We start from the raw sequence: 21,315 nt of genomic DNA on the forward strand, positions 1-21,315 counted from the left end.
CACCCATACTCATAGCTTTGATTTTATGACTTTCCAGTTTCTAGCCTGGATCTTTTGTGTTCAGGATCCATAGTCTCATGTCTCCCTGAATTTCAGTAGGCATCCTACATTTAAATTCGGTATGTTTCATCATTATCCCTAAATCAAAATAATGTATGTAGATAGGCTGAAATGCCTGTTTGATATATTGTCTGTGTTCCCCATCATAGTTAATGGTCTGTTATGTATTTAATCAATAAGCAGCATTTTAAGGGTATGAATATGCCATTATAAATTGTGAGCTATGAAATCTGCAGATTTTGGTTCAAACCCATTCTCTGGGCATCATCCTAAACAGATGTAGCCCTTTTGAATATCATCTCAAAACATGTAAGAGAATCTGTTAGTTGTTAATGTAACTAAATAAATTTATGTGCCACTAAACTTAATTCTTCCTTATACATAGTAGTACTCAGATGTTGATTCCATCTTCCCAAGTCATCTTTTCTTCATGAAATGTATTAATACTTTTTCACTGTCTCTTAGATAATGGATAGCACTTGACATTTTCTTGCTGGTCTTTTGCTTGAATGGTTCTGCTATATGATAGAGTCTATTTTAATTTTTTTACCAAGTTAGAAGTTTTAGACTCTTAAGCATTTTATCAGAAGATACACTGATCTGTCTTGTGGGCTCTGTTGGCTGGGGTTTTTTTGTATGGCAAGTTGCTTACTGCTGAAATAATCAAGAGGTGCCATTTGATACATTAAATGAATATTAGTTTTGGCTCAGGCTTCATGAAAATATGATTCTCTAAGCTTTTAATGACCAGAGAAGTAGTTCTGACTGGTGTTCTTTCTTCAGATCCACGTATAAATCTTTTTGCATTCCTTTGCTTTAAGGTACGGGGAAGAAATTGGACAATAATAATAAAGTAATAATAAAGTGTTTTAATCCTTAATAAGTTTTGTAACTCATAAATGATCAGAATATGTCCTTTGTAAATGCATGCTATATATTTTATTTTTAGAATTTTACATTTCATTTTTGGAAATTTTTTTAATGTTTTATTTTTGAGAGACGGGTGTGCAAATGGGGGAGGGGCAGATAGATGGAGAGAGAGGATCTAAAGCGGGCTCTGTGCTGACAGTGGAGAGCCTAGTGCGCCGCTGAGATCGTGACCTGAACCAAAGTCGGACACTTAATAGACTGAACCACCCAGGTGCCTCTACATTCTTAGAATTTGTATGTAAGTTGTAATACTTTAAATTATCTTTTTTTTTATTTCTCCTTAGTTTCTATAATCTCAAAGATTAATGTCTCTAATTGTTTTCTGTTAGCATTCTTCTCAAGGATAATTTTTAAGAAATAAGAATCATGATCTTATTTAGAGAATCACTTTTTTAAAACAAAATGCCTTAAAAATTCCTTCCCCAATATCTTGGTGTTTTTCCCATTTTCTGTATCTTAATATTACTTATGGGAAAATTCTACCTTTCTCTGCTTAAACCAGAGTATCTGGTTCTTGGAATGATGATATCTGGCATTCCATGCCTTTTCTATGTTATTGTTATCTGTAGTCCCGTTGTGTCTATAGTCCCGTTGTGTCTGTAGTTTTGAAAAGCTATGAAAATTCTGTGTGAATTTTTAAGATATCTTACCTGGTAGGACTGTTTACCCTATGAAAAGAGACTTTGTTCTTTAGGTTAGCTTCTTAGTGGTCTAATAAAGGTCTGTGTCTTTAAATAACATTATTTAGAAGAAAATGGAAGGAAATATGATTCATATAAAGCCCTCGAACTTATTTCAAAATTTCTTTTTTAGAAGTCCTAGGTGAATGTTTGCCCATGATCAAACAAAAGCAAAAAAAAAAAAAAAAAAAAAAGACGACGAAGAAGAATTTAAGAAGCTAGATATAAGCTTCTTAATGTCAGGATTTTGTCTTTATAACCCTCTGTGGGCGCTCATTATGTCTTGGTTGGATTTAAACTTTGAGGGGAAGGAGTGTGCATATATGGTTAAAACTCATGGGGGAGCACCCGATTGTTGGATTTACTGTCGTGAGATTTGTTCCAAATGGTGCCAGTTTTAGTCCTAATTCAAAAAATTGTGAATTCCAAGATTTTAAATGTCTTGACTGATTTAATGTATTTTTCTCCAAGTGAACCTTAGAATTATTTAAAGTTCTTTAAAACTCAGTGAGGTTTGCATAAAATCTTGAGTCATACTATTGCTACTTTCAGTCCAGGAACATGGTATTTTTCGTTTCAAATCATCTTTGAGTTCTTCAGCAAAACTTTGTAACTATTTTAGTTACAGATTTTATAAATTTCCTAATGTTTTATTTTCTTTTTTCTTCTTTGCTAATGTTCAATATTTTTTCCCCACTGTATTTTCTTAGTGGTGATGCAGGTTATATAGGAAAGTACTTGGATTTTATTTACTTGCTAAATTCTTAAACCTAGTTCGAAAAGTTTGTTATTCTTTTAGTTAATAAATTGCAGTATTTTTGTAGAACTGGGAACTGACCTCTAACTTTATCTTTAATTTTTAAATTATTTTTATTTTTTTAAGCTCTTTTCACTTATGGATATGAAACCTCCCATCTCTCGAGCCAAGATGATTCTTATTACTAAAGCTGCTATTAAAGCTATTAAGGTAAGAATAAAATAAATATATTTAATTTGAAAAAATTTTTTGGAAAATTTGAAAATATTCTTAAACAGGAGAATTCACCCTGTTAGTTTAGGCTGAATGAGAGAGCAGTAACTATTTTTTGCTGAAGGTGTATGATAATAAAGTACAGTATATTTGCATTGTAACATTATTTCAAAACCTGCTTTTTTCCTTTTGTTGTTGTTGTTTGTATCTCCCATTTATATTGTTTCCAGCTTTGTTGAGGTATAATTGAAAATAAAATCAAACATATTTCATAATAGAACATGATGGTTTGGGACTCCTGGGTAGCTCAGTTGGTTCAGCTTAATTTTAGCTTGGGTCATGAGCTCACATTTGTGAGTTCGAGCCCTGTATTGGGCTCTGTGCTGAGTCATACTTTTGGGATTCTCTCTCTCAAGATAAACATTAAAAAGAAAAGAGGAACATGATGGTTTGATACATATATGCATTATGAAATGATTAACACAGTCTGGCACATCCATTGCCTCACACAGTTGCCTATTTGTGTGTGTGTGTGTGTGTGTGTGTGTGTGTGTGTGTGTGTGTGTGTGTTGGAGAGTGCGCGCGCAAGTAGGGGAAGGGCAGAGGGACCCAAATAGGCTCTCCTTTATCAGCACAGAGCCAGACACAGGGGCTTAATCCCACTAACTATGAGATGATGACCTGAGCCGAAATCAAGAGTCGGAGGCTCAACGGACTGAGTCAGCCACGCAGTTTCTGTTTTACTTAATTTCTTTCTGATTTATATTGTTCACTTGTTGACTAGGGATTATTTCTCATGGTTCACTCACCATTATCTTGAGAATTATTCAGATTTTGAAAATTTTAATGTTTCAAGTATTTTCTAATTACATTGCTGAAAATGTAGAAATACGTAAACTGTATAGTAATTTTCTTCTAATTCTTTTCAGCTTTATAAGCATGTAGTTCAAATAGTAGAAAAGTTCATCAAAAAGGTAACTATCCATTTCCTTATTGCCTCATTTTAGTTATCAGTATTTGTAATTTACTAATTTGGATGCTTACTTTGAAAGCCAGTCTATAAAAAAAGTTGTCACTAAGTGTTCTTTTTAATCGCTTGAGTTTGTTTTTAAACAAAACAAAAACAAATGTGTAGCAGTCCTGTTGACTGAGCACTTAGTAGGAGGCAGGCACTCAGCAAGTCCCCTGTGCTGGGCAGGGCGCTTCCCTGCCGCCCCTCCCCTGCGGTTTGCCCTGTCTGCTTTGTTCACATGTAACTCACCTTGGAAGATTTCAAATGAAATACCTTTGCAAAGTTTTTCTTTCTAATTTTTCTCTGCTTTTGTCATAATTAAATCATTTTACAGTTTTACTGTGGTGTCTGGTTTTGTGACCATGTGATTAGCACACATCTGTCTCACCAGGACCGAGAACGGATACTTAATCATCTCTGTCTTCTCCAACTTGGATCTGTGTTGTGTGGCACATACTAATAAATGCGTGTGGTGTTGTCTTTGCTGCATGGCTTTGGAATGCTAGCTAAGAGATAAGAATTAGAGTCCCAATAGACCAAAAAAATGGTCAGTAGAAGTTTTTTATAGTGGCAAGTCACAGTATAAATAAGTAGAAAAAAATTAAAATTACCTACATGCCACCTCCCCAAATGACTATGATATTTATACTTGGATCTACTCATTTTTTTATTACGTAAATGTACGTTCATAAAAGGAAAAGTGGTGACATCAATAACCTGTTTTTTCCACTAAATTTATCCTAAACATCTGCAGAATATTCCATCACGTGATTGTTTCCAGAAGTTACTCAATCAAATAAGGCGTTGCTGTTATTGCTAAATCATCTTCTGCAAAGATTATACCACTAGAAATGTATATAAATGTCTCTCCTTTCTTCTTATCTTGTGGGTTTGCTAGGCCAAAAATGATCTTTCCTTTTTAGCTTTTGTTTTCTCTGGTACTGTGCTTTAGTAGAATTAAAATCAGTGCTGTTAAAATTATCTTTCTGGTAATTTCAAAAAGTAAAAATAATTTTTTTAAGCAGGATAAATTGGAGTAGGAAATACCATAAAAAGTGGATTTGTACAGAAGTGGCGTAGGGATTGGTAACGTAAAGTTGATTTTGGGAAATTGTGGGGAGGTAGAAGGATCAGAGGGCAATGTAAATTATTGGGGAACTGAAGTATCAAGATAATTGATAGTTTGTGTAGATCTGTGAACTTTGACAAGCTAGCCAGTAAGAGCTAAACATTCAGGCACTTTCTAAATAGAAGCATTCACTGGATATGTAGAGTTTTATAAAAGGGAGATTAATGGGTGTCAAATTGTGATTTTGCTGTTCTTGAATTGACTTTACATTTTTACCTTTGTAGTGTAAACCAGAGTACAAGGTTCCGGGATTATATGTAATTGACTCAATTGTGCGACAGTCCCGTCATCAGTTTGGAACTGATAAAGATGTTTTTGGGCCAAGATTCTCTAAAAACATAACCGCCACATTCCAATATTTATATCTTTGTCCATCTGAAGATAAGGTATCGTTAATAATTTTGACATTAGAACTTGAATTCTTATTTCTATATTTATTTGAATCTGTTCAAATATATATTATATATATGGGGCATACTGTATTATTATAATTATGTGGTGGTCTCTGAACTTGAAACAAAATCCAGTGTTTGGTGGTCATCTCATGTTTAATCAGTTTTCTTGTGAAGTCCTTCAGGAATGTTGTACTGTTGAAAAAGGAGCACCATCTTGCTTTAAAGAAGACGTTAAGATACGTTTGTAGTTGAGTGATGAGTTCTGCAGTCGAGAAGGGCAGTACTCCTCTCATGTTGTTGCGTATTCCAGAAGAAAGGACCAATAATTGATGCTCTCCCTTGCCTGTAGAAATGCTAGAGCATAAATGATATTCATTAGCAATCAGACTACGGTCTTTAATTCCTCATATTTAGAGATGATTTTACTACATACTGTAAAAAGGTAGAAAAACATTACAGACATTAATAATAGGATTCCTAGTAGGTAGGAGAAATAACACTGCTAAATCTACTCAGAAGAATGAAGACATTTACAGTAAACAGTGTATAAATTTGAGTGTTGTAGTTTCTGTATTCATGTTTTTGGAGGAGTGTTCTTATGGGATATGTGTACAAGAGAAAAGATCATTTCTTGAATAGGCATAAGAGTTATTTCCATGAATAACACATTTCTGGATCTCCATGTTTACTGGTCCATAAAGCTACTTACATACCAGTTACAGATCAGTTTCTTAAATATTTTAACTGTTAGAATTATCCTGAATTAAACCTTCACTTCATTTACTTTCTCAGATAACAGGGGTTTTTTTTGATCAGTGATGGTATTTCTTTGTAATCATAAATGAAGTGACAACTTCAAGTACATTTTTTATTACATTTGTTTGGATTATCTAGATTCTATTTCTTTTCTGATTCTTTCCCCCTTTTACTCCTTGTTTTTTACTTTAGTTTACACTACTGAAGAATGGCTAATTATAGTAGTTTTTAACCAGATTGTAATTCTGAAGATAACTCTTTTTCCTTGTTGGTGAAACCGACTTAATACAGAAATATTAGCCTCGGGATTTTTTTTATTATTTAGTAAGAGGTATGATACATTATTCATGCAAATATTTATTGTATATTCATGTTTTGTTACACATAACAGAGTAAAATAGTTCGCGTGCTGAACCTTTGGCAAAAAAATGGAGTATTCAAAATTGAAATTATTCAGCCTCTTTTGGACATGGCAGCAGGAACCAGTAATGCCGCCCCAGTACCAGAAAATGTTACTAATAATGAAGGTATGGTCAAACATGTCTGTGAGCTGAGACGATGTTATAACTTTTTGTACATGAAGATTTTGAAGTCTGTATTGGTGGAATTTTTCCATAAAAAAAGTTAAGTTGGAAGCTATGGTTTACTTTCCACAATTCTCATTTCTAATAAAAATATGCTCTTTCAGTTTGTGCTGGAGTACAGAGTCTAGGACCACAATCTATATTTTTACTATATATTAAAATGAATAGAATGTTACCGTAAAAAAGCTTAATGGAGTTGAAAAAGGAAAATGTGTAGATTAAAGTTTTTGTGGGTCTTAATGACCTTTTCTCTTTTAGGTTCACCTCCGCCTCCAGTTAAAGTTTCTTCTGAACCCCCCCAAACCACTACCAACTCTGTACCGTCTGTGCCGCAGTTGCCTAGCTCTGATGCTTTTGCTGCTGTGGCCCAGCTGTTTCAGACAACTCAAGGTCAACAGGTAAACTACCTATCTAAAGATTAAATTCCTTGTGGTTAGGTACTATTGTCAGTTTTTATGTTCCTTTCCTAACTGATGAGGACATTCAAGGGAGAATATATTTCTACTTTTCACCTAGAAAAGTCTTCAGTAGGCAGTAATGGCATAGGGATAATAGGGTCAGTGGGAAAGGTGAAAAATAACGGGAGCCACACACTGAGAAATGGCAATACCTCTTTGAAGAGAACCTCAAGACTGCTGACTGGTTGGTATTGTTGCTCACAATTCTAGCATTTCCAATGAACTTCACAATTATTTGGATTGGAGGTGAATTTTACATTTTTCTAGAAAACATATATTTAACTTTTTCACAGTTCAGTGTATTTTCTCTTTTTGACCATCATTTTCTGCCTTTGGGGTCTTAGCATACATTTTTAACCTTAAGTGACCGACATTGAATCCCTGATATTTACACCAGACTTAACTATTACTAAAAGGTGTTTTCTTCTTCCAGTTTACTTTATGCTGTGCTATTTTGAGCCACCTTTTAAGATTTTTTTTTCTTCAGTAAATTAACTTTTGATGCTGTGATTATACTTCGCTGTGTGGTTTATCGGTTTTCCCATTCTTTAAGCTTCAGCAGATCCTTCAGACTTTTCAGCAGCCTCCAAAACCGCAGTCCCCTGCCATTGACAATGCTGTGATGGCACAGGTTCAGGCCATCACAGCTCAGTTGAAGGCCGCCCCTGCACAGCCACCTGAACAGAAAGCTGCTTTCCCGCCGCCTGAGCAGAAAACTGCATTTGACAAGGTAGGCTCCACTCAGTAGCCCACCTTGCCTGTTTGGATCACTCACTTTGGAAGGTGGAAGTTACTTCTTCCCTGCTTTCCCTCCAGATTATTCATTTTGTTTAGTTTGAGAGATTTTCGGCTTCAACATCAAGATGTTGATTATTTTTCCTGGTTATAAATGTAATGTATACTCATTACAAAAATTTTCAGTAAAAAGGAAGTAGAAAAGTAAATAGTAGAGCTTTTACCATTAACCCCCATACTTGGGAGATAACTACTCTCTTCCAGACGAATTTCCGGTGGATATATTTTTCTTTATTTGGTCATAATATATTCATATGTCACAATACATCATATTATAATTATAAATATTATAAATAATATATACAGTTTTTAACTTGCTTGTTTTGATCTTAATCCTCTTATATCGTTGTTAAGGTTAGTGGATTTAGGTTTACATTTTTACTGAGTGCTTATTAGGACTATTCTATTAAATGTATCACAATTTAACCATTTCTATGTTGATAGGTATTAAAGTTACCTTTTGCTTTTTTCTGTTAAAACTTAGTTACCATATGTATAACTTGAGAGTTTTGTTGGTTCAGTATCTTCTAACGGCTTTTTGGGCCATAGGCATGCATGTTTAAGGAGCTGAGCAGGTAAGGACATAGATGTGCTGAATTTGCAAAGCTTAGAGCTTCTCCTTGAAATGGTAACCCAAACAACTCTATCTTTACTGTTTTATGTCTTGTCTGTTTATTGGGTTTATGACTGTATAAAATTTCATTTCATTTTACAGTCTCACTGCAAAAACAAAAATTTTTTTAAACCCTAGAATTAAGTAATATTTTTAGTTTAATCATCTCTAAATTTTTTTATTCTTTCCAGATTTTAATTTTAAGATATAATAGTTTTATTGCTAGTAGTCCAAATTAAGAATCCATTTTGGGGGGCTCCTGGGCAACTCAGTTGATTAAGGGTCTGACTTAATCTTAGCTCATGTCTTGATCTCAGAGTTTGTGGGTCAAGTCCTCTGTTGGGCTCCACACTGGGCATGAAACCCACTTAAACCAAAAAAAAAAAAAAAAAAAAAGAATACATTTAGTAATACTATTTGTCATTATATCTTAGTGATTTATGAACAACTACTAATTAAAAAGTTTGGGTAAGCATCCAATTGATTTCAGGTCCAGTCACGATTTCATGGTTCAGGACTTTAAGCCCAGCGTTGGGCTTTTTCACTGTCAGAGTGGAGCCTGCTTGGGATTTTTCTGTCTGTCTACCCCTCCCCTGATCATGCACTCTCTCTCAGAATAAATAAACAAACATAAATAAGTAAAAAAGGAGTACATGCTAATAGGGGGAACAACTGCAAATAATACAGGAAGTTCTAAAATAAAAAGGGAAGCAGTTCTCTGCTTTAAACAGATTTATATTCTTTCAGAGTTTAGGAAAACTCTCCCCACCTGTATTTTTTTTTAATTTTATATTTTCTTTTGGTAGTTTTATATTTTTGTTTTCTGTGTTTGTCTCTTCATTCCATCTGGAACCTATTTTAGAATATGATTCAAGATAGTTACATCTTGAATTTTTTGGAAATAGCCAATTCTCCCTCACTATTTTTGTTATACACTGAATTCTGAATTCTCATTTGTTTCTGTGTCTATTTGTGGACATTTGGATTCTGCTGTGCTACACTAATGTGTTTATTTCTGCATCATAACAACTTAAGTACTTGCAAAATATATATACTATATTCTATATTTCATTTCCAGGTATTATCCACCTCCCCTCCCCCACTCTTCCTTTTTCAAACTTTGGCATATGTATTAATCTGTGTTCTCCAGAGGAAACAACTGCTTACACACACACAGAAGGAAAGGGGAGAGGTAGAGATCAGTTGATTTTTAAGGAATTATTTGACTCAGTTGTGGAGGCTGGTAAATTTGAAATTTGTAGGGCAGAAGGCAGGCTGGAAATTTATTAGGTAAGAGTTAATGTTGCAGTTTTGAGTCTGAATTCCAAGGGGCAAGTTTTCTGTGTTGCTCTCTTAAGAATTCCTTGTTCAGGAAACCTAAGTTCTTACTCTTAAGGCCTTCAGCTGAGTGGGTTGAGGCCCACCCACTCCACATTATGGAGGGTATTTCTTTATTCAAATGCTGTTAATTTAATTATTGTTAGATTTTTTAACAGACCTTCACAGGAACATAAAGATGAATACAAGTAGGCGCCCTAACCTAGCCAAATTGGTACAGTTAACCATCACAGCATACTTTTCAAGATGAACTTTAGCAAAAATTTTAGAATTTATTAATTTAAGAAGTATCAAGAGCTTCTTACACTAAACCTCTATAACAACGTTTTTCATACAAATCTTATACAATTATTGCTTCATTTAATCTTAAGGTATTTAGTTTTTTTTCTTTTAAGTAGTCATGTTATTAAACACTTAGTTTTCTAGTAGGTTCTCTAAGGTTTCTGGGTAACTACTAAATTTGACTTTTCCTCTTCAACATCTATGCCCATTTCTTTTTCTTTTTTTTAATTTTTTTTTTTTTATTTATTTTTGAGAGACAGAGACAGTGCAAGCAGGGGAGGATCAGAGAGGAGAGGGAGACACAGAATCTGAAGCAGGCTTCAGGCTCTGAGCTGTCAGCACAGAGCCCGATGCAGGGCTCGAACCCACAAACCGTGAGATCATGACCCGAACTGAAGCCAGATGCTCAACTGACTGAGCCACCCAGGCGCCCTTCTTTTTCTTATTATATTGGTGGATAGGACTTCTAAAAAACTGTTCAATAACAGTTACGTTAATGGAGTCCTTTTTTGTTGTTGTTAATTTGAATTGTAATTCCTCTAGTGTTTCACCTCAAGTGGGTTGGTTGGTCAGTGTTTGTTAGTTGGATGTGAAGTTTAGAAAAAGAACTTCTGTGCTTTTCCTTTGACTGAAAGGTCTGTTTTAAGCTAGTAAAACAGCTGACTGGGAACAGTTCATTTCAGATGCTTCATGGATCTTCAGTTTCCTAAACAGCAACAAAAGATGCCTTTTGGGATAGATTTCAGTTTAATTTTTTAATTGCTTCAAATCATCTTCCAAAGCATTAGATTTAGATCTTAAAACTTTAAAGAACATACCTGGGGGTATCTGAGTGCCTCAGTTGGTTAAGCAACCGACTTCGGCTCAGGTTACAATCTCACAGTTCCTGTGTTGGGGCCCCGCATTGTGCTCTGTGCTGACACCTCAGAGCGTGGAGCCTCCTTCAGATTGTGTGTCTCCCTCTCTCTCTGCCTCTCCCCTACTCATGCTCTGTCTCTCTCTGTCTCAAAAATAAGTAAACTATAAAAAAAAATTAAAGAACATATTTGCATGGGAGGGATGCCTTGGGTCAATCTGTTAAGCTTCCAGCTCATGGTTTTGGCTGGTGGTTCATGAGATCAAGTCCTGAATTAGCTCCATGCCAACAGTGAGGAGCCTACTTGGCATTTTCTCTCCCTTTCTCTGCTCCTCCCCCTGCTCACTCAAGCACATGCACTCTCATTCTCTAAATAAATTTGAACATACCTATATGTGATAAATGGCAAAGATCATGGGTGTTGATTTTTGTAGACAATTTACCCCTTAGTTTTAATTTTGATTTCCTATTACTGATTCTGTCTTGATACTGAGTCCCTTAAATATTCAGCGTGCAGCACTGCAAAATAGTATGATAATACCTACGCTTCACTGCTGCTGTGAGGGTTAAACATGCTAATGTGTGGGAAGCAGCAAGGTATCCTGGTCATCATTAGATTGCTCAGTTACAGTAAGAACTTTGAATGATATGGCCTAGAATTACACAGAAACACAGTGTCGTCCAAGAAGGGGACTTCCCTTCCGAATTTAGAATCTGTTGTGCAATAAAGTAGAACCATTATTTTTAGGCAGAACTGTCCTGGAACAACACAGACTTAAGAATTTGAAGTTGAAAATCCATGACAAGAATGGACACAGCTTGAAGGAAAAGTCTACTTGTTGAATGCCAGAAACTGAGAACTTTGAAGTCAAAAGAACTGTTCCCCACATCCCAGTTTTACCATTTGCTGACTGTGCAGTTATAGTAATGGTTCTTAATCCCCTGGACCTTAGATTCATCGTTTATAAAAAGAAGAAACCATATCTAAACTATCTCTACATTGCAGTCTTCTTGTGATGTCATGAAGTATCATATGTAGATAGTAGAACACAGTAGGTAAGATAGTGTTAGAAGTAGTAGGTGTTTGTGGTGTTACTGCCTGCCTTACTTTCTGAACAAATGTAATCTTTTTTTTTTTTAATGTTTATTTAGCTGTTTTGAGAGAGGGAGCGAGAAATCCAAGCAGGCTCTGCAGTGTCAGTGCAGAGCCTAATGCTGGCTCAGTCTCACAAATCTGAGATCATGACCTGAGTCGAAATCAAGAGTTGGATGCTTAACTGCCTGAGCCACCCAGACGCCCTCATAATCTTATTTTTAAATGCCTTTTCTTCTAGATATGTGATCTTGTTTAGTGCTGGGGTTCTTTCTTTCCTTTATTCCTTTTTTAATGTTCCTGGTAATCTGACATGCACTATGAAGTTTTAAGGAAGAAGCCAGTGCCTACGAAGTAAGTTCTTCATGGCCCTGTCTATAGCATTCTCTTTTTTTCTTAGTCATATTAGTATGTTCTTATGCAAGCAGTACATGGACATTTTTTTAATAGGCATTTATGGTCATTGGATAAAACAGTCTTGGTACATTTTATAGTTAACTGAAAATATACACACATTTTCTTTTCTTTTCTTTTCTTTTTCTTCTAAGTTTATTTATCTTGAGAGAGAGAGCATGCATACTAGATGGGAAGGGGTAGAAAGAGAGAGAGAGAGAGAGAGTCAGAGAGAGAGAGAGAGAGAGAGAGAGAGAGAGAGTCCCAAGCAGGCTTTGCACTGACACAGGGCTCGATCTCACGAATGGTGAGATCATGACCCGAGCCAAAATCAAGAGTCGGACGCTTAACAACTGAGCATCCAGGCACCTCTGTACACCCATTTTCACGTGTGCCAAGTTCCAAAAGTTGTTGGTCTATGAAAAGAGTATTTTAATAAAATATTTATAGTGCTAAATTAACTGTAAATTAAGCATATAGAAAATAATAGGAAGGAAACACTGCATTTAAATTGAGGAAGAAAAGCAGAATGAAAAATTGTCTTTTTCAGATGGCATTTGTATGGAAATTATCTGTAAACCAGGGTCCTGAGGGGCCAGTGGGAATGTGAGATTGTGCAGGACAGCACAGTGGTATTGTAGGTGACAGTAAACATCTGTTGTTTTTATAAATTCTTTTTTGTGCGATGTATCCCAATCTCAATTTTAAAATAGAATGTGGAGGGTGCCTGTCTGGTTCAGCCAGTAGAGCATGCAACTGTTGATCTTGGGGTTGTGAGTTCAAGCCCCATGGTAAGTACAGAGCTTATTTTTATAAAGTAAACAATATTAAAAAATAAAATGGAATATTGATATCCATATTCCAGAAGCTACTTGATAGATTTGATTATGATGATGAACCAGAAGCTGTGGAAGAATCAAAGAAAGAAGATGCTCCTGCTGCTGCCGCCACCGCCGCCGCCGCCGCCACTGCCTCCACCGCCACCCCAGCACCTGCTGCAGCTGTCGCACCTTCAGCACCTGCTGCCGCCACGCCGGCTGCCACGCCTGCCACTTCCCCTCCGCAGGCACCCTTGTAAGTTTCTTTTCTCTGTTCCTCAGGGCATATGAGTGGGAAGCACGATGCAAGGAGAGCTGGCCCTTGCACGGCGTGGTGGTGACGTCGGGAAGCCAGCCCGTGTGGTCAGAAATCCACGTTAAACTTTTGCCTCCCCCCAAATGACTATAGTCTTACGTTGACCAGAAGCCTGCCCCATAACATGAACAGCTGAGTAACGCATATCTTCTATCTTGTATGTATTACGTAATGTGTTCTTCCAATAAAGTAAGCTAGAGAAAAGACAATGTTAAGAAAATCCTAAGGAAAATATGTTTACAGGACTACATTGTATCCAAAAAAATCTGTGGATAAATGGACTCACACAGTTCAAGGCCGTGTTCAAGGATCAACTATAACTTTAGGGACAAAATCATTTTTCGTGTAGTCCTTGGTTTTTAAAATTACGATATTTGGGGTTTTCTCTTAGAAGGGGATCCTATCAGATTTGCAGTTAAAAATGGCTTTTAAACAATGCTGAATATATAAATTACTGTAAGCAACTGTCTGATTCAGTAAGATGTTGGTTATTAATGACTCCTGAACAGCATTTGTAATGTCCCTCTAGTATAAATGTGGCTAAGAATCTCACATGGTTTTGAATGGATAAAAGGCTGCTTGTCTTTTTTTAGTGGGTTTCCTGGAGATGGCATGCAGCAGCCAGCATACACACAACATCAAAATATGGATCAGTTCCAGCCTCGAATGATGACCATGCAGCAGGATCCGGTGCACCATCAGGTACAGATGAGTTTTACTAGGTGGAGATCTATGCATTAGAGCGCACAGATGCATCTCTCAGACCACTGTTATCTAGCTGTGTCTTTGGCCAAGTACTGCAGCTGCAGTCAAAGCCGATGAGCATGTATGTAATTGAGTTGCTTTTTTAAAAAGCTTTAATTAAGACAAGCATGCTAAATATTATAGTGACTATTTAATAAGTATTCTTTGTTAAAACAGTTTAGGGCGAGATTATGGCTCTGTTTCAGGGAGCTGGCCCGCTTAGTTGTACATCTCTTTCCCCTCTGGAAGAGCCTTTTTTGGGGTAAATGTTAAGATGCTTTAGAGGGTTTTCAGCTTTCACATTCAGGAGTATAGTTTGAAATCTGCAGTAAAAGGAGCATAGGATATTGGAGAATTTGAAGAAGTTAGTAGAGCTATATTTGTTCATTGGATTTATTTTAGTGAATCCTCTATTCAGTTTCCTAAACTTGACTATGCAGCTAAATTATAGGTGTAGGAATCCAGTGCTAAAGTCAATCTAGAGAATCTGTGTATTTTTTTAAATTGTATGCTACTTCATAGCCTTAGTTTAGAAAGGGCTCTAAGAAATCTCTTTAGACTATATCCATTTTCTTATGTACATTGTGTTTGGTCCATTCTATGATTTGGTAATATGAAAATGACACTATGATTTTTGATGACTTCTTGAATGAAGTTTGAGAAGTATTTTATAAGCCGATTTAAAATCTGAAGAAAACTTGTGTACTTATTTCCAAATGTTTGACAGTCACTGAAAGTTTATAATTAAATTAGAAGGAATACTTCTTTGTGACAATTATAATTATACTTTTAATTTTGTTGGTATTGGACCAGCACATGCAGAAATGTGTTACATTGTGGCTTACTTGCATTATTATTTTGATGTTTTAAACCCTAAAAGTAGGCGCATTAGTTAAAACTCCCCTTAAAGTAAAATTTTGAAAAGAGAACCTGTACACGTCATTGCTGTAGCCACTCTCCCTCCCAAAAGGCTTAATTAATTGCCTTTGAAGTTGAAAGGAGATAGTTTGCAATACAGTAACCCTCTGACTTTTAAGTTTAGTCTGTCACTATTGTTCCTCATATAAATGAAATTATGTCTTTAAAAATAGGAAGTCAAACCTTTATATTTATAATTTTTAAATGAGTTACAGGATTTTTAACCTATATACTTGGATACGTAACCGTTCTTCAGGTATATATACCTATGGAAATTGTTAATCGTTGCATCTCACTACAGTTTTTCCTTGATGAAAATTTATTGAAGATGTTTTAGAGGTTTTTTTTTTTTTTTAATGTTTGTTTATTTTGAGAGAGTGTGTGTGTACACACAAGTTGGGGAGGGGACAGCGAGCGGAGGGAGAGAGAGGGAATCATAAGCAGGCTTTGTATTGTCAATGGAGAGCTGGACACGGGGCTTGAAACCATGAACCCACGAACTGAGAGATCATGATCTGAACCGACATCAAGAGTTGAACACACAGTCACATGAGCCACCAAGGCACCCTGAAGATCTTTTAGTTGTATATCAAGTAACTAAGGGCTTTCTTAATTATTTTTGGTAGCTATTACTTAAAATCTATTCATATGCTTTCTTCAAATTCAAAAGGTTCCACTTCCTCCTAATGGGCAGATGCCAGGTTTTGGCCTTCTTCCTACACCTCCATTTCCTCCCATGGCTCAGTCTGTGATTCCTCCAACTCCACCAGTGCAGCAGCCTTTCCAAGCTGCTTTTCAGGCACCAAATGAACCGATTACACAAAAGACACATCAGGTAAAACTGTATTCTCGGACCGATGATCTTTTTGGTTGCTTCGATTTACCTGCAGATTCCTGCCTGTTGGCTTGTTATCTTTGTTTTTGAATGTGAAGAAAGGTTTTGTTGGGGCACATATTAACCCTCTATGTGCCAAAAGTTTTTCATCTGGAAAGTGGACATAGTAATATCAATTTCCATAGGATTCTGTGATGATCAAGACAGTGGAGAATGCTTAACCGATGCCTAGTTCACTGCTGTAGTCAATGGTTTATTAAAACAGTATATAACTTTGTACAAATTTCCAGATGTGTTTGGAAGTGTTTCTTCTACTCTTGTAAACCATATAAAAATATTTTCCCCCCACTGATGGACAGTCCTTATTAAACAAGTAATGTGATGTCAGGTAACCAAAATACATATTTCAGGGCAGGAGATTTGTAATTTAGCAATTTTTAGATTTTTGTCTTCTTGCCTTTGTAATTTCCATTTTACTCATTTAATGATGGGTGGTTGTTTTTGGTTTTGGTTTTTTAAAGGAAATGGAAGTAGAACAACCTTGTATCCAAGAGGTTAAGCGACACATATCTGATAACAGAAAGTCAAGATCTAGGTCAGCATCCAGGTAATTGATAGAAAATGTTTTTCTAATCCTGTATGTCTTAGGAGACCGATTAAAATCAAAACAAGTATTTTTAGATATGCAGTGTTAATAAAATAACATCTGGTTTATTTGTATGTCTGTATGTGTAGAATGGGGGCAGAAGTGGTAATAAAAAAAACTAAGGTCGGTTATTTCGCCCATGCTTTTCCCTTTGAGCTGCTGTAATGTCTGCATGCAGCTATACATAGAATGATAAGGATTATGTATTCACAGTTTGTTCACAAGTTTTTCAGCCGACAAAAATGGAAAGCTAGTAATACTGTAAATCAGATATCATTTTTAATTGCTGCAGAAAAGAAGTTAACTGAGAAGATAGGTATCAGTAGTAGAAGTGTATCTCAATGACAACAGCTTCTAACACTACCAGTATGTAATTCAGTCTAGGACCAAGTTATCGTAGATAGGCGTACTTTTATATAAGTCAGTAACCTTATTTATCTCATTTAAAATATGTTATGTTTTCTAACTTTCAACATGTTAAAAATCATTAAAATGAATTCCTTGCTATTATTACATATCTAAACATTGAACTAGTTATATATATATATATATACATATATATATATATATAACTTTTACTTATTTATTTATTATAAGATTAACACCTGCTTACCTTTTCTGTTTTTTCTCCATGTTGTATTCATTCTGTCCCTCCTGAAAATGTTAGGTCACCAAAAAGAAGGCGGTCTAGATCTGGCTCTAGATCTCGAAGGTCGCGTCATCGACGTTCTCGTTCTCGGTCCAGAGATCGACGCCGACATTCGCCTAGATCTCGGTCCCAAGAAAGGCGAGATCGAGAAAAAGAAAGAGAACGCCGACAAAAGGGCCTTCCTCAAATCAAACCAGAAACTGCGAGTGGTAAATTAAACTTCTTGCTTTAAACATTTATGGTTTTACAGACTATATTAGCCTGCATTATCTCCTGAATTTCATCACGTGTTTAGAATATATTTAATAAGATATGCTAGACACGTTCTTGATACAAGTTTGCAGTTATTATTGAAATTTTAATTTATACTACAAGAAGGGTATATGTAAAGCTTCTGATTCTGTGAGGTTTATTATGTAGAACACAACGTAATAGAAAAACCACTATGTACACTCGAGAGTCAGATAGGGACACCTGTAGCGATGGACAGAAGCACGAGAGAGTTGGGACCAGGTCTTCTGCTCGTTTGCCAGGGGTGGCCTTTGGCAGGTTATTGTGTCTCTGGCTCATTTTCATAGATGAAATCTTCAGATCTGTTAACAAAAGATAGAGATTTTTTTCAGCTCTTATGTTATTCACTATCCTACTCCATTTCTGGAAGTACTATTACAATTTTTTAGAGTTTTTTTTATATGCGTATAGGATTTGCTACTTAGTCTTGTGGTATCCTGTAACTTGTGCATTTTCTCTATTTTCACCGTAGAAAAGTATAATGCTGTGCATTACCAAATGTGTATATTTTTATGATTATAATTTTATTTTAAGTTTGTAGCACTACACTCTGGGTGGGACAGCTGGACAAAAGGACTACTCAGCAAGATGTTGCAAGTCTCCTAGAAGAGTTTGGTCCAATTGAATCAATTAATGTGAGTGTTTATTAAGTTAATGTAATGACAGTGGACAGGTGTGATTAATGCCATTTTATAAAATTAAAGACTTGAGGCCCAAGTTAAAATTTCCCTAGCTTTGTAGTAGATGTAGCTAGAGTATAGGTGTTGAGTCCATGCTTAGCATTCTCTGCATTGAACCACATTTATTAGATGACCAAGTTTAATTTAAAACCTTTCTGTAGAAAAATCTGTATTAACAAAACTTGGAGAACCGTAGGTTTATTAAAAGTTGGTAGTTGAAACCAAACTTGAATTAGCAATTTTTAACAAGGTAATCGCAGATTATAGAATCCTGACTTGGTGGGGTGGGCAGGGGAGTCAGGGTTGTTGGAACTAGATATTTAGTATTTATTTTTTCTTGTTGCTCTTTGATTTTATTTTATAATATTAAAATGTTTTGGAACAGATGATTCCTCCCAGAGGTTGCGCCTATATTGTTATGGTTCATAGGCAAGATGCTTATCGTGCCCTGCAGAAACTGAGCCGAGGGAACTATAAAGTGAACCAGAAATCCATAAAGGTACATTTTTATACCTCATAATTTATTTTTTAAAAACCCAACACGTTGCTGAAAATGAACTGAGGGTTGAAGGGAAAGGGGGAGGGGGGAAAAGAGGTGGTGGTGGTGGAGGAGGGCACTTGTGGGGAAGAGCACTGGGTGTTGTATGGAAATCAATTTGACAATAAAATATTATGAAAAAAAATTCAACACATAATATTACTTGGCTTTTTAAAAACTGTTTTTAGACACTAAGGCATTTCGTATGTATCTATTTAAAAGGTTTATCTCCTAAAAGTTAACATAAAATTAAAAATTTTTAAATGTCAAGTGTTTAAACGCAAGATTTTTTTGGATTTTACACATCTTATTTTTAAAGTTTGCCATCTCAGGGCGCCTGGGTGGCTCAGTCGGTTAAGCGTCTGGCTTCAGCTCAGGTCATGATCTCACTATTGTGAGTTCAAGCCCTGCATCGGGCTCTGTGCTGACAGCTAGCTCAGAACCTGGAGCCTGCTTCGGATTCTGTATCTCCCTCTCTCTCTGACCCTCCCCTGCTCACGCTGTCTCTCTCTGTCTCTCAAAAATAAAAAACATTAAAAAACTATTTTTATGTTGGCACCATATTGTTTTGATTAGTATAGGCTTGTAGAAAGTTTTGAAATTAGGAAGTATAAATTTCCCAGTTTTGTTCTTTTGAAGGTTCTTTTGTTATTTGGGGTCCCTTGAGACTCCATATGAATTTTAGGATAAGTTGTTCTATTTTTGCAAAAAGTGTCATTGAGATTTTGATAGGAATTACACTGAATCTATAGGTCACTTTGGATAGTAGCAACATTGTAACTAGACTAAATCTTCCAATCTGAATATGGGGTATGTTTTCATTTATTTATGTCTTCTTTAATTTCTTTCATCCATGTTTTCTAGTTTTCATTATATGTGTCTTTCACTTCCTTGGTTAAGTTAATCTCTAAGTATTTTATGTTACTGTTTTTTTTGATGTTATTATTTTTCGTAATTGTCTTTTCAGATTTTTCATTGTTAGTGTATAGAAATACAACTGATTATTGCATATTGAAAAATAAACATTTTTTTAAGTTTGCCATTTCATTCTTAGAATAAACTTAAAAATACTCAACAGAGATAAAGATACTAGGTACATTGGTATTCTTCCCCATAAGAGGACAGTCCTCATTTCCTCAGTGCTGTGCCCTTGGATCGTTACTGCAAAAGGATTTTGTCTAATGTTAAAATAATTTCAAAGTACCTCAGGACTTTGGAAAGTGGTCCCCAGTATGCTGGGCTATGCAGGACGCTTCAGCCTTTCCCTCATAAACATTATATTCCTTTTCTCTGTTGGCTAGATTGGGGAGTGAATGGTTGGAGGAGTGGATAAGGAGGTGATGCCATTTAAATTTCCACTAGGACAAAGTAGCAGAAAAGGTTAGCCAATCTCTTAGCATCCAAATGAGATGCAGGGATAGGGCAGAGCACTCTCGTGTTGCCCAAGTCTGAGTGATTAGAAATGTGAGGAACTGTTAATTCTCAAAACTAACGTTCTTTTCCCATCCTTTCTTTTTATGTTTTAACTAATGGTGATATAGATTGCCTGGGCTTTAAACAAAGGAATAAAGGCAGATTATAAGCAGTATTGGGATGTAGAGCTGGGTGTTACTTATATTCCGTGGGACAAAGTCAAGCCTGAAGAACTGGAGAGTTTTTGTGAAGGAGGAATGTTGGACAGTGATACACTTAATCCAGGTAAAGCAGTATTTAATTTCTTTAAAAATTCATCTGATTTCTTCATAGTGCATGTGAAAAATGTTTTATTCTTTGCTGTAGGGATTTTTGAGATCTTTCAAGTACCCACTGTGTTCCATTCGCTCCGCTAAAAACAGAGGAAACAATGGTGAATAAGACAGATATGGTCTTTGCCCTTAATGCAGCTTATATTTAATGCGATAGATTCAGACATAAACGAAATAATACTGATTGTAGAGTTAATCATTAATTACAGTATTAAGTATTTAGGTAGAAATTAAATAGAATTTTTCACTGTGAAAACCTAGCAGATCCGAGTGAGTCTTAAACTGGGCATTATTGGTATTCTTTTAAGCCAGTACTTCATAATAAGTTCTTTGAAAGCATGTAAATGTCCAGAAATGCGATGGAAAGTAAACATGTATAAGATAGGGAGGTAACAGTTAACCTGTGGCATGAATATTAAAAATCCAGATTGACAGTAGGATTACAATGGGGAAAATAACGTGTGGGCATGACCTGGAGATTGACAGATAGCTGGACGAGGAGTGCAGGGTTGTACGGCAAAATAAAGTCAGCGACTTAAGGAGTTTCAGGCAAGCAGAGTTGGTTTGAGAGCCAAAAGGGGTGAAGCAGTGTTGAGCCGTTCCCGTACCGTGACCTGTTTCTCCACAGTTCATGATGTCCTCCTTGAAGGGGAGAGCTAGGTTGGAACTCCTGGGTGATGCAGTCAGTTAAGTGTCTGACTCTTGATTTCAGCTCAGGTCATGATCTCATGGTTGGAGTTCCAGCCCTGAGTCTGGTTCTGTGATGACCGTGCAGAGCCTGCTTGGGATAC

The 21,315-nt window shown here is 36.0% G+C and overlaps 1 protein-coding gene across 4 annotated transcripts in view; it reads left to right on the forward strand.

Annotated features, from left to right (window-relative positions):
- The window catches only part of SCAF4 (SR-related CTD associated factor 4), a 58,538-nt gene that overhangs the window by 19,381 nt on the left and 17,842 nt on the right, over positions 1 to 21,315 (forward strand). For 2 of the 4 annotated variants that reach the window (XM_029939066.1, XM_029939069.1), the window contains exons 2-15: positions 2,554 to 2,637; positions 3,570 to 3,614; positions 5,006 to 5,167; positions 6,324 to 6,459; positions 6,775 to 6,914; positions 7,528 to 7,704; positions 13,210 to 13,418; positions 14,072 to 14,180; positions 15,811 to 15,975; positions 16,497 to 16,582; positions 17,289 to 17,479; positions 18,096 to 18,196; positions 18,627 to 18,740; positions 20,321 to 20,477. In XM_029939066.1, coding sequence (XP_029794926.1) covers positions 2,554 to 2,637; positions 3,570 to 3,614; positions 5,006 to 5,167; positions 6,324 to 6,459; positions 6,775 to 6,914; positions 7,528 to 7,704; positions 13,210 to 13,418; positions 14,072 to 14,180; positions 15,811 to 15,975; positions 16,497 to 16,582; positions 17,289 to 17,479; positions 18,096 to 18,196; positions 18,627 to 18,740; positions 20,321 to 20,477 — 1,876 coding nt within the window. The remainder of the gene's footprint in view (positions 1 to 2,553; positions 2,638 to 3,569; positions 3,615 to 5,005; positions 5,168 to 6,323; positions 6,460 to 6,774; positions 6,915 to 7,527; positions 7,705 to 13,209; positions 13,419 to 14,071; positions 14,181 to 15,810; positions 15,976 to 16,496; positions 16,583 to 17,288; positions 17,480 to 18,095; positions 18,197 to 18,626; positions 18,741 to 20,320; positions 20,478 to 21,315) is intronic. The other 2 variants (XM_029939067.1, XM_029939068.1) reach the window with 2 other exon arrangements.

The sequence above is a fragment of the Suricata suricatta genome, chromosome 5 (genome assembly GCF_006229205.1).
Source record: "Suricata suricatta isolate VVHF042 chromosome 5, meerkat_22Aug2017_6uvM2_HiC, whole genome shotgun sequence".
Taxonomy (NCBI): domain Eukaryota; kingdom Metazoa; phylum Chordata; class Mammalia; order Carnivora; family Herpestidae; genus Suricata; species Suricata suricatta.